The 13,383-nt window shown below is 35.9% G+C and overlaps 3 protein-coding genes across 4 annotated transcripts in view; 2 read left to right on the top strand and 1 right to left on the bottom strand.

Annotated features, from left to right (window-relative positions):
• The window catches only part of LOC117205867 (rho GTPase-activating protein 20-like), a 178,646-nt gene extending 175,871 nt beyond the window's left edge, over nucleotides 1-2,775 (bottom strand). The window contains exon 1 of one of the 2 annotated variants that reach the window (XM_033444657.1): nucleotides 1,566-2,775. In XM_033444657.1, the coding sequence (XP_033300548.1) occupies nucleotides 1,566-1,757 (192 nt within the window). In that variant the 5' untranslated portion in view covers nucleotides 1,758-2,775. The remainder of the gene's footprint in view (nucleotides 1-1,565) is intronic. The other variant, XM_033444656.1, reaches the window with a different exon arrangement.
• A 966-nt stretch (nucleotides 2,776-3,741) lies between these two features.
• On the top strand, nucleotides 3,742-7,976 carry LOC117205959. Its single transcript, XM_033444832.1, has 5 exons — nucleotides 3,742-5,326; nucleotides 5,450-6,909; nucleotides 7,035-7,167; nucleotides 7,238-7,413; nucleotides 7,503-7,976. Exons 1-5 carry the CDS (start codon nucleotides 5,080-5,082, stop codon nucleotides 7,572-7,574), a joined length of 2,088 nt encoding a protein of 695 aa, XP_033300723.1. The 5' UTR covers nucleotides 3,742-5,079; the 3' UTR covers nucleotides 7,575-7,976.
• A 118-nt stretch (nucleotides 7,977-8,094) lies between these two features.
• On the top strand, nucleotides 8,095-11,888 carry LOC117205962 (kelch domain-containing protein 10 homolog). Its single transcript, XM_033444841.1, has 3 exons — nucleotides 8,095-9,269; nucleotides 9,350-9,679; nucleotides 9,754-11,888. Exons 1-3 carry the CDS (start codon nucleotides 8,595-8,597, stop codon nucleotides 9,928-9,930), a joined length of 1,182 nt encoding a protein of 393 aa, XP_033300732.1. The 5' UTR covers nucleotides 8,095-8,594; the 3' UTR covers nucleotides 9,931-11,888.
• Nucleotides 11,889-13,383: the final 1,495 nt, after the last annotated feature.

Below are 13,383 nucleotides of genomic sequence, written 5' to 3' on the forward strand. Positions count from 1 at the left end.
TTTTCGCGAGCTCGACGTACGCACGTGCAAACAACCATACACTATACATATATTAAAGATTATTCGGAAGCTGAGAATATTTCTCATCCTATACGATAGAGAACCGCGATACAAAATAGAAAAGAGGAAACGATGATTATTCGAAGAAGCATGTAAAGATTGCGATCTTTGTTACGAGCCAGACTGTCAAAGAATGGAGGGAAAAGCGGTTGTGAATCAAAGGTTGCTGCTTTATATATATATAGCAATTCATCGTTAACCGACCATAAACCGAGCGTAAACGAGGTACAAATACGTAATAACGCATTTATTTACGTTAGATAGATAACACTAGGGCAAAATTCACTAATAACGTTGCTTTAATTGTACAAGGGAACCAAAGACTCACTCCACAAAGTCGGTTCCAAGAAGTAAAGAGGATAACAATGTCCCATTAACGAAACAAAATTCCAGCCATTTATCGCTACACCGTCGTATCTTACTTCCTACAGCCTGTAGGCTCTATTAATCGGAATGTTGTAAATACACGATCGAACCAGAATCCAAACATTCGTTAATTCTTCCGGAAATAATTAAGCGTATCGTATATGTCGTATATATTAAATTCTGTAATAAACGTTACTCGCCGACTGTATATTGTAGCAACAAAAGTTATCGAAAGGGTATGTACAATTTACACACAAAGAGAAAGAGGCAAGAGCAAACGTGTACGAACACGCGAGAGAATGACGTGCAACGTTTCTATAGACCGCTTAAATACCGAAGGTAACGCCTTTTACTCCTGTATAGAATGTACGCCACCTTGTAGTTGGTGCATGGTGTACGTGTTGGTACATTAATCGTTCAAACCCTAAGCTACACGGAGAGTTTCGATTTCTACCACGGAATCCGCGTTGCTCGAATATAGGTTCGAGCTTTTCCACGATGTTACGGCGGAGATACGCGACACAGTTCGAAACAATCGGGTCTCAACGCGATACAGTCGAATCGATCCGATCGTTCACGAACTCTTCGCTAAAATATCGCACCGAATGGATCGACGCGTGTGACTCGCAAGCCAAATACCAACAACCAACGTATATTCAACTTCGAATTCGTAATCGCGAAGCTAAAACGACGAGATCGTTTTATTTCGAATAAGAGAAAAAAAATGTGCTTTTTCGTTCCTCGTGCCACCAATGGGAGAAATCTATTTTATGCTTTCTTCTCTTATAACGGTTAAACTATGATTAATCGAGTTGTCCGGAATCCATATTGATCAACTTCATAAATTGAAAATAACAAAAAGATGGCGATGTTACGAACACTGTTCTTAAAAGTTCCATTATAGAATTTATCGTTTTTGTCTGTGCCATCTTCTTACGATAGAGAAACTTATAAAAATAAATCATTTATATTTTGAGAATCGAAAATTAATCGCGTAACCAATAAGCACGAGGAATTTGCGAAAAGTAGAGTTGATCGATTTGACGTTTAATAAACTCAGCTGCAACTTCTTGCACACTAGCGAGAGCTTCCATTTTTAACGGTAAATAAATAAATAGATTAAAATAGAATTTACTCACGGTGAGGTGTGTCTTGTCAGGCGCGATCGCCGTGATCTCGACTGGCCTTGGTTCAGGTGGATTCGCTTTGCTAAGAATGGCAGCTGGCATTTTCGCGACCAGAGATAGCCTCCTGGTGAGCCGTCTACCTAATTCCGCGCGTCGTCGCACCCTAACACGGGGACCGGTACCTTTGTAGCCTCCGAATTCCATCCTGAGAGACGTGTATCCTCCTTCCTTATCCCCGTGTTCTCATGGAGGCAAACGGTCGCATCTCGTGTGTCACGTGGCCGCACAGATTACACGATCATAACTCGAAGAAAGTCTATCTGCGAGTCGTCAAAACTCTTTACTACAGTATACGATCGAGAACTGCGCTTACAATACGTAGGAATCTTTCGATCGTCCATGTCCCTGGACTGAAACTTTCGTTTACCGTGTCTCCTCCCAGCGTCAACAAACGCATCCTTCGCGAATCATAAACACTAACGAGTCAATCCACCGTTTGCCTGTTTATTTTCAAAGATATCTTGCACGCGCGTCGTCCATGTGAAATCGTCAACACGAACGCTCGTTCTGTTCGAACAGTTGTTGTTAACGGACTTTGCGGATTCGATTTGATCGACTACGACTTTCAATTCGATTCGACTCGATTCGATATGATTCGATCGAAGCCAAAGATCACTCCCGGCAGTCTCGTCGCTCCTCCAAATGAACCTGGGTCGTTGACGTATCGGTTTTTTCGAACGCGTTCAAAAACGCACAAGGGTTATACTGGTTTTAGACCAACGGTTGTCCGCAGTGGATTACACGCACGACGTAAACACTTGCTCGGATGCTGGAGGGCCGCTCTCGGTCGCGTGCACACACACCTTTACGTTTACAACCCAACATCTCTCATACTGACTACGTACACACATGCATCCTAGGCTCACATACGTATATACACCGTGGTGGAACGAGACGAAGAGAGACACAGTATGGTGCGCGCGTGCACCAGGAGATTCGATGGTATTCGAAAAGCAAAGCACGAGGTGCGGAAAAGAGAGCAGCCGGTTCTTGCTGGCGCTCGGTCTGCCTGGCGCGCTTCGACTGAAATTGAATCGCAGCAACCTCCTACCACGCGGCCCGTCACACTGCCGGCCTTCCTAACCGTCGTGCCTTCTCGTCACTCTCGTCGTGTCTTCGCTTCTACCCTACTGAACAAATCCGCGTAAACAAAACGCATTTCAAAACCAGTAACCCGCGCGCACGCTCCGCGATCAAACACTGATGTAACCGATGCGCGCGCGATCAATCTCAACCAATCTAACCAACCGTTAGACCAATCAAAGCTACCATATTAGAGGCACTCCACCAATTACAGGGCATTGTTTATCAGCCAATCGACGATGTCGTTGTTTTGCATTTTCAAATTCCTTTTCTATATTATTCTTATATCGAAGTTTTCTAATCGATAGAAACGTAAAGAATTGAGATTCTTATTATCGATTAGTACATTGAAATGAAATAACGGATTATTGGATTAAAATCAAATGATTATGGAAATTAATATTGTTATGAATATAATTGAAGAGATATAGTCTAAATGAAGATTTACTATATGTTTTAGACATTATAATCAATTTAACTTTTGTAAGTTAAATAAGATGATCAGATAACGCGGTTTGTAAAATATGTGTACATTATCGAACTTGTTATTGTCATACTAGAGAAATACTACTAAAATACTGATAACTTGTAACATATGACATAGAATTTCATTAATACTAATAATTTAATTGTGCGAAACGGCTCGGTATGTACTTCCATTTAAATGTTTTGTACATAATTGCATATTTGACATCCGTAGATATTCGATTGTATGAGTTTTGATACAGCTTGCACATATGAAAGATAATTTTGTTTTAACGAATTCCCAAATTCCAGACGACATATTTTCTCTTAATTAGTTTATCGTATCTACGAAGATACGAGCAATGAAATTTTCGAAAGTCAGTAATTCTTGAAGGTCGATGTAACGATCGATAATGCGCATATCGATTACGAAACTCGTACCCTGTAATATTTATGAAGCGATCGATCAACACGCTCGAGGGCAAATCGAATTCGATGATCTGTAGGAATTGACGTATGTCTGTAATAGGACGTAGGACTGAAGAATAATTTTCGAATACACCATGTGCCATTGCTATTGTGACGTACTTGGATGCTCAATGATATTAAAGATTGGAATACTCGGCGATGTTCACGATTGTCATTGACGAGAGAAATCAAAGAAAAGCAATCGATTACAATTGGCACGATTAGAGCGTATTTACGCTTGTTGCGATCGTAGTAGCTCGAACGATGCACAGTCGCCATTGCTATATATTCTTGTTCGTGGTAAATAAATTCTTTAGCCTATAAATAACAAAAGCCTATAAGGAAGCTCATTTCTGTGTAGGTCTAGTCGTGCCAATCGTTCTAACGCGTTACGTAATAGGCTGATTCGCAATTAACTAAATATTTAAACCCCCGGTATATTATCGTCTCTTTAAATGTATAAATTATACGCTAGCGTGCAATGAATTCAATCTAAAACAAAGATCACGCATAGTAACGATGATTTCTGTGTCTCTGGTGCTAGAAGAAGTAATTCCCAGGACAAAGTATAAAAATAAGAAGTATCGTTATCTCAATTAATCTTATTATTAGAATTCCAAGCCTAATTGGTCGAAAGTCAGGGGAAATCTCAGGAACGACTAAATAGAAGAATTATCCAATATGAAGTGAAGCGCGTTTACATTCACGTTTCTGCACAATCGAGCAAAGCGGAAGGAAAGCAGGACCGTTTCATCCTTGACTTTTCTCTCGCATCCCTACCACCAATTTATCCGACGTACAAAATTTCTCGACTACCACGAAAATCATAAGCGCGACGACCATGAAATCCAATGCAACGCTGCAAGACAAGCTTGCTAAGCAGAACGAGATTAGCCGTCAAAGGTTGGCGCAAGAAGTTGCGAAACTTGAGAAGGTGGAGAAGTCGGATTTGAGGATGTTAGAGACTGCGAGGCATCGGTTTCGATCGCGTCACAAGAACCTGGAAACACGGCAGCCCTCCTTTGGATCGAACGTAAGATCTCTCGGAAAATGCGTATATAAACGCTTACCAAGGATGCGCACGGTTTTCTTTTCGTTTCTAATAGATGATTTTATGTTACACTGTCTCTAGAGCTGACGAAAGTATTCGTTTCAGATTTCATCATGATAATTGTATCATGTAAATCACATATTCAGAATATATTTCTGAACGTGCAAGTGTTCGAATACCTTCGTGAGTCTATACAGTGCTTGAAATAACGTTAATTGCAGGATTTCGATTGCAACGTTTCACGACTCGACTAGAGATTAGATTTCTCTAGATCAAAGATCGGCACCGTGTATTCTGACAATTACGCGACACGTACGATCGGCGGATACGCGGTTCATCGTTTGATCTTCCGATCTAATTGCGAGCACAGTAATTGACGCGCAGGCTATTAATGTGCGCATGTACGAAACTCATAATCCCGGCTTTTGCTACCATTGCACGGGCGCCATAAAAAAAGGTGGCCAGACGATAGAACAGGAGCAGGCGTCGAAAGATTCCTACGAGTTCGTGCGTTCGATAGTATTCACCAGAGGCGAGGTAGATCCTGATAAAATTCTTTGTCTCCATCTACTGTCCGCTCACAGTACGAAATGGAAAGGCAACGACGACACCACCATCAGACCCGTTACACCTTTAATGGAAAAAGGTATAATTTTCTACGAATGAGATCAAAAAACGCTTATTCGATAATTCTGTGAATTTGTATCCTTAAAGCTAAGAACAAGCATTTATGAATCATACCTACTTATCTATTTGTGAATCTTTGAAGCTAAGAACAAACACTTTTCTGGCGCATGGAACAACGTCATACCCTGTTACGTGGTGGACACTCAGGTAATCTCATCAGACACGAAGCTCCACGAAGATCCACGGAAGAAGATTTTGGATGATCAGGCGATTTACGAGTTCGAGGAGAAATATAAGCAGTATATGAAGAACGACGCTGATTTTGAGAGAGCTTTGTCGTCCAATGCTAAACACATGCAGAGAATAATGTTACAGGGGATTGATAAGATGCCCGCGATTTCACCTCACGTCTACTCTTTGCTTGGAGCCTCGCATGAGCTGCGGATTAAACAAGCTCTAGCCGAAGGTATAGTCAGGAGAAGACACGCTGGACCTAATACAGAATTGAACAAATTGGATGAGAATAGTTTGTCTTTTCGTCTCGATGACGATGACGATCTTTCCAGTAGAACAACCACGAACTTATCGACTAGAAATTGGATTGCGAAATCGTATAGTCCCTCGAGAAGGTCTACAATTGGATCCACGTTTAAAATCAATCGTGAAATTACCATGTTAAAGCCGAGACGGAGAAAGAATCACGATGCCATGCCTAAAGATCTTATTGCTATAAAATCTAGTACTAGAGCGATGAAAGAAGCATCTTCGAAAACTTCTAGCACCAAATCTCCTTTTCACAGCATGTTTGGCAGTCGACAATCCGCGAATTCTCTCGTCTCGGCCACATTAAATCCAGAGATGACAATTAAAAAATATAGAAAATGTATTTATCTGAACGCACCTGTTAAATGCATCGAACTTAGAAACAAAGAATATCAAATCGTACCGATTCTTGTGAATTATCAGCTGCAAGCGTTGGTGCAGACGGTGTTTGGAGTTCTTGAACGTGTGAATCCTGAAAAATCAAAGAAAATAATCGATACTGCGAGAGATATGGGAGAGATAAATAAGATGTTATCACGTCCAGAAATACAAAATTTTATACAATATCTGTTGGGTCAATCGTTGGTCTCGTCCCCAGAAAGTTTCGTAGTTTCAGTAGCGACAATGGCGAATGAGATAGATCTTCGATTCGAAGGAATTCTAGAAAAGGAGATAATCGCGTTGACTCTAGAAATGCCGTCACTTCCATCTCTGGATGCTCTGATTACCGAGATACGAAATAACATTTTTCTCGATAATACAAGAAAGAAATCCGAACCAAGTAGAAATACCGGTACGACATCTTCGAATCCAAATAGAGGAAAAATTGGAAAGAAAAGAGGTGCGAACATAACAAAGCTGAAAAATCATCCCAACTGGAATAAGAGTAAAGATTGCAGCAAAGATGCGTTCGCACATAACAAGTCGAAAGAAGATAATGTTATGCAACTCTCGGAGACAAAGTGTGGAAACAGCCTGAGGAAAACATCGAAGATAAAAGCGGCCGACCAACCGAGAGTTTCAGGAAATGTTCTCGCCAAACGTACTTCGAATTCCAAAGTAAGGTCTCCGTAGAGAAAAAGGGCAAAGAGAGAAAAAATGATTGCAACGGCATTTCGAACTCTGAAATATTCAAAAGGAAGAGATCTGATAACAAATATTTTTCCTATTCCATGTGGTTGCAGTCTTGGAAGAGTGCCCAGGATCTCGGCCATTTAGACGCAAATCATGTAATATTGCGAAGAATGACGAACACTCAGAGAATCTTAGTAGGACAGATGTGTGCCTCTCTCAAGACCAAGAGAATTAATAATCAAGGTCTTATCCGGTTTAAATTAATATCGTAGAACTTGTGATATCTATAATTTATTTCTCGATTTTTACGTAGGTCTAATCGATGAGAGCGTACCTCTTGCTGCGCTAATTGCTCCGGTCCTTTCGCGCAATAGCATTAAAGTCTTGACACAAGGTACGGTATTTTCAAACTGGAATACCACAGATGAAGAAGAAATAGAGGATAACATTGTAGTTCCGGATAAGTTGACTGGCCCTTTGCTTGCAGAGGTTAGTATTCAAATATATTCCTTTATATATATAAAAAAAAATAATAATAATATCGAAGAATGATAAATTATTAAGTTTATTTTTTTCAGATACGACAAAATGTAGGAGAGAATGAAACAAAACGACGTTTGGAAAGTTTTCTAAAAAATGAAATCGTATAAACTAAATAAATCAAATTAATCATTTTATTCGCTTACATACATTTTGTATCAAAAAATTGCGAATATTTACCGATTGTTAATAGAATTCGTACTTGTTTACGAATATAGCAAGTAGATGGCACAAAAGTTGTTCGTGCAGTTCGTTGGCGACATAAATTTAAAATTACAAATAAACGGAAAATGTGGGATACGCTTCTTTTTAATTCATTAAACTTGTGTAAAGTATAAAGCAAACTTTTCTATTATAAATAAAATGATAAAATTGTCGTGAACTATAACATTTTGTGAGAAGTGCTGTAAGAGCCATATAAGGTCAGCACTGGAACTTAATACCTACTTATCTGAGATTTCAATAAATAATTTGTACGCTAAATAGGATTTATGAAATATGTAGTTCAATTTTATATAGTATTTCACTATTTGCATAAAATGAGACTAATTTTCACAATAAGCTGTTAGCTGAATACGATTGAATATAATCAGTCAGCTGATCAGCTCCGCGCAGTCGCAGTTGTATTACTGCATAGGCGTAAAAGAACAAGTTTGCTGTTTTAAATGAAGCATAAGTTTACAGCTGTATGTGCACAGTTAAAAAAAGGTGGTTTAAAAGTGAAATATAAAAATTGTATTAGAGTAGAATATTCGATATCTGTTGACTAAACGATCGTTCAGAAAATCAGCGGAGAATTTTATTGCGTTACGCCATGTTCACCGATGTGAGAAAAGTACACCAGATGTATTGCAGAGTTCGTGCAAAATGTCTATGTTAAAAATTTCTTATGAACATCGAAACAATGCTCACATGTTTATTCAAAGTAGCACGACGTTTATTTTAACATATAAACCTTAACGCGACAAGTAATTCGTTTAGATAGACAGAGAACGATATGTATAAATGTTACACATGGTTCTTTTTAAACATCTTTTTTTGGATTCTGTAGAAAACCTGTGACGAGAACAACTCGTACTTTTAACTACTTTTTGGGGAATTAATATCAGTTTGTCAATTAATTGACAAACATGTATACATTTAAACCATTTGTGTTCATAAAGCACGAAGCACAGAGTATAGAACGTCCAAAAGCTAGAAGTGGACATAGAATAGTCTGTGATCATAAGAATTTATATTCTTATGGAGGGTTTAATCCCTGTATCCCTGATACTGATCCTGATATGCAAAATGATCAGACATGGATCTCTAGTAAACCACTCTTCAAAGAAGTCTGGAAGTTCAATCTTGTTACACAACAATGGAAACGCTTACCAGGTCAAAATAATATGCCCAATGAGTTGGCATCGAATGCAGTGATTTTAAGGGGCAATGCCTTGATGGTTTATGGTGGAACTGGTGTACCATTTGGTCATAGTTGTAGCAATCATCTGTATGTGTGTAATGTTAATAATGGTAGAATGTGCATAGTTCCTGCAAAAGGAGATCTACCTGAACCCCAATATGGACAAGCTTTAATATGTCATGGGTCATATTTATATACTGTCGGTGGTACTACAGGATACGAATATACTTGTGATATTCATAGATTTGATCTTAGGGCTGGTATTTGGGAGACTGTTTATATATGTTCTGGAAGAGATCAGAGTGAACCTACAGGACGATATAGACACGAATTAGCTTTTGATGGGAAACTTATATATGTTTTGGGAGGAGGAACAGCTACAGAAGCATTTGGTTTTTCGGTATGTAAATTTTAATATAATCGTCCAAAATAAGTTTTAAATACTTGCATTAAAATTTTTTAAATACAAATTACGTTTAGGAAATTCCTGCTTTTGACCTAGAAACAAATAAATGGATAATATTAAACACATATGGTGATAACGATGATAATACAGTGCCAGAACCTAGACGTTGTCATGGATCTGTGCAATATACAAATGAAAAAACAGGTGTCACATCAGTAGTAATCTCTGGAGGATATAATGGAGATCATGTCTTCTCTGATGTTTGGAGATTAGATTTAAATCTGTTACAATGGACATGTTTAAGGAAATGTATACTTCCATGTCCTGTGTATTTTCATTCTGCAGCTCTTACTCCGGAAGGACGCATGTATACATTTGGTGGTATCGTTAAGGAAAATAATAAGGTTGTTATAGCTTTCTTATCTTTTTACTTTAATATATACAGTTTCCTACATTTTCGTGAAAAATCTTATTGCAGGTTGTAAGGACAGATGCAGTTCATTCTGTTTGGTTAACAATTCCTAAATTATCAGAAATATGTTGGCAAGCATTAATTCATTACTATCCAGACTTAAGGCACAAGTCACAGGATGAATTGCTTCACATGGGTATACCCCTAAAATTTGTGCAAAGAATCGATTGGTATGATGCATAATATTTAAGAAACTCTTTTGATATTTGCTACACATTCAAAGCGTTACCACTCCGACCATTGTTACCAGTTACTTATTGCATGAATATTGTAATTGTTGATCATTATTGCCATAATTTATTTACGATATTTTTATAAAAAAAGGTACATAGTGTGTTGGGCAATTAATACGACAAATATTATCAATGGATCACTTTCTTCAAATTTACTTATATCGTGCAATATTTTACGTATTGAATGAAATTATGCATTATGCATACTAAAAATAGAAGAAAAGTTCTTATAAACATATATTCAGAAATGAATACTAATGTCAAAAGAATTTCAAAATATGTAGCTGTTTAAAACGTATTAGATTGAAATATACTAGAACTAAATCAAATTCTATTTCTGGAAAGAAGCATTTCAGGAAATATGTTTATATAAATTCTTTTTCTTGTTATGATAAATAGAATCTGCACTCTAAAGTTTTATCTTTATCAAATGCTTTAATACACTTGATATAACGAAAGATATATATAATACTTTTAAAATCTTTTTGTTCCTTCCAAATCTTATTCAGTTATTATTATAAGAATTCTAAGTTTGTGGATCTAGAAATTGTAAGTACAATTTTTTATACAAAGCTTTATTTATGGAAACAATTGCAGAATCATATTTTCAAATCATGTTTCTAAATTATTTTTTATAGTATACATCTTATTTTATTATTATTTACCTCGTCGAATTGAATTATTCTTTTCCTGTTTTTTACTTGAACTTTTAATAAAGCAGGTTCTCATAGCGAACAAAGAATTGTATTGCATGCTATACAAGGTTGCTGGTAAATATGCTCATTAATTTAGTTGTTATATAACATTCACAGCAGATATGCCTATAATACAGCATATAAATTTTCATCTCGAACTATGCATACACACACCTTGTTAAAAAACTATGCTGTTTTTTCTTTATTTGCACTATAAAACGTCTGTCAATAAAATTCACTACATCATTGTATGTATATATAAATATATATATATAAGCAATAATTCATATAATATACGTATATCTTGAAGTGAAAAGGGAAGAATAAGGACATGTAAACAAAGACATCGAAAAAATGTTATCTCACTTTAGCTACGATAGTTATTCAGTTCAATATGTCGAAAAATAAATTTATGTAATACCACAATAGTACCGTAATATATTAATATAATTGTCGTTTGTCACATATTATTTAGTAGATAAAATTTTCCTTCTGTTTATAATAAACGATTATTGTTTTGCAGAGACAAATTATATGAATTAATGTAATCTACAACGGTTAGAAGCAAATTTTATACATTCACATACAGATCAACAGTACAAATAATACACAAATCTTTAGGCAATATAAGTTTACTCTTTCAGATAACACAGTTTTATTTAGTTCGGCGAAGAAACGATTCCTAAATCTAATTTTTATACGACATAATCGAAATAATTTTATTCACTACTTCTATTCAGGGAAATTGAATAGCAGAAAGTGCTCCATTGCAAACGACAGCCTTTTTACAATGATATTATTGATAAGAATATTAATTACACAATATCTATTTATTATCTGTATCATATTACAGATTATTATTTTTTTAATAAATATAAGCTGGCCTGCGGATATGAATAACAGATTAACAGAAATCAGTAACGATATAACTTATACTGTTTAGTAACATTTTAGTGACATTGCAAGCTAAGTTTCAACATTATGAATGGCAGTTGAATTCAAAGTCTAATACCAAAATTCTCATTGTATTGATTCTCATTTATGCGTTAAGTAAATTATACTTGGACTATGAAATCTGCATAGAAAAGAAGTATCTTAACAATTTCGAAGAGATGTTAGTGATCGAATATCATCGAACATTTAAGATAAAGAAACGAGAAAATTTCTTTAGCAAATTGAAATGACTTTATACAGAAGATTCTTCACTTCCAATAAAAAAAAAAAACTAAAATATTGCTTCTCTTTCGGCAGAAAACAATACCATATAGGATGTTGCCTTTCTCTGCATTTGCAGTTTCTCTGAAGCAGAACTCCATATCAAACAGACGATGTATTTGCGTACCAATTTCGGAGTACAAAATAGCTTAAAAGTTACTTTAAGTACGCAGTGCAGAATGCATCTAATTATTATTAGTAGGCATGACTATTGAAAGAGAACTCGGGGAACAAATGATGGTAAAGAGAAGGATAAATTTCGCGTGAATTTGTATGAAACGCAAAGTAACTCTTGCCTTAAAATTAGATAAGCTAAATGCATTCATATTTGTATGCGATACGTCAATAATTACAATACAGTAAAAAAAAAAATTCTTATTGACCTTCCATATGAGTGGATCGTATCGGCATGCGAAAAATCACACGAATTACATTTAAGTAGACACAAAGTTGTTTCTCTTCTTATATTGTTCAATTCTCGGTGCTATTTATCTAAATTTAAGGAGACGCGCGCCATAGGCGAACGTATTAGCAAAGATAGATTGTAAATAGGAAATTGAATACAGTCAAGCTGATACCCTTAATCCTGTTTATTTCTCTTCACACACCCTTTATATTATAACTAATGTACTGAAAATGCTTACGAATTTTATGATCAAAAAGTTTGTGTAAAAAGAATCTTTTCCCTATAATATGAAATTGTAAATGTTGTAATTACATATGTAACAGGTGGTTGACAATGCACAAGTGTATCTGGAAAAGCAATGTAACAAAACACTTTGTAAAAATTATATCGTTATAAACATCGCATATAGTTGAAGTATCATACTCTACGACTTCATATTAAACGAAATTACCAAACGAAGTAAGGGTTTTCAGACAGCTGTGCAAAGACTACATTGAAATCTAAATTGGTACATTAACGAAGCAATTAAGATCTCATTTGACGGTCTGGATGTTAATTCCACTTGTTGCCTTTATCTTATTAATAATGACAGTGAAAGTATCTTATAGTACGCGTGTTTGTTTTCGTGCCTTTAAATGCGTGTACACGCGTTCACGATGATCGCAAAACGTCAACGATAAGATATATACTACTTAAGTATTATTACGTCTGCTCATAGAATATCGATAGACTGACAACATTTCTTAATATCTCAATTGTTCTATTAATGATATGAACAGACGCGAGAAGATAAAAAAAAAAGAATTCAAAATTATTATGTCGATGAGATCAAATACGTAAGACTATATTTCTAAATATTAGAGTTAAACTAGCTAGATATATAAATTAATGTTTGTATCTTTTGGTTGTATTCGAACTAACAAAAATACGCAATACCCATCGAAGCGAAAATAAAATATATTTTACAGACGTACATTGTGATTGATTTATTAAATGGCGTATTGCCAAGGAAGATATTGTAAATTAATTTCGTTACGAAAACAAGTGGAAAATTTTATTGTACGCTTAAAAAAGGGTCGTTGTAATT

This window comes from Bombus bifarius, unplaced genomic scaffold (assembly GCF_011952205.1).
Source record: "Bombus bifarius isolate JDL3187 unplaced genomic scaffold, Bbif_JDL3187 scf7180000007996, whole genome shotgun sequence".
NCBI classification, from domain to species: domain Eukaryota; kingdom Metazoa; phylum Arthropoda; class Insecta; order Hymenoptera; family Apidae; genus Bombus; species Bombus bifarius.

Bases quoted from the DNA above. Each gene is read 5' to 3' on its own strand.
- LOC117205962 (XM_033444841.1), top strand. From the start codon at position 8,595: ATGTATACATTTAAACCATTTGTGTTCATAAAGCACGAAGCACAGAGT. The intron at 9,270-9,349 runs GTATGTAAATTT...AATTACGTTTAG, and splicing joins CAGAAGCATTTGGTTTTTCG to GAAATTCCTGCTTTTGACCT. The intron at 9,680-9,753 runs GTTGTTATAGCT...ATCTTATTGCAG, and splicing joins TCGTTAAGGAAAATAATAAG to GTTGTAAGGACAGATGCAGT.
- LOC117205959 (XM_033444832.1), top strand. From the start codon at position 5,080: ATGTACGAAACTCATAATCCCGGCTTTTGCTACCATTGCACGGGCGCC. The intron at 5,327-5,449 runs GTATAATTTTCT...GAATCTTTGAAG, and splicing joins TACACCTTTAATGGAAAAAG to CTAAGAACAAACACTTTTCT. The intron at 7,168-7,237 runs GTCTTATCCGGT...ATTTTTACGTAG, and splicing joins CAAGAGAATTAATAATCAAG to GTCTAATCGATGAGAGCGTA.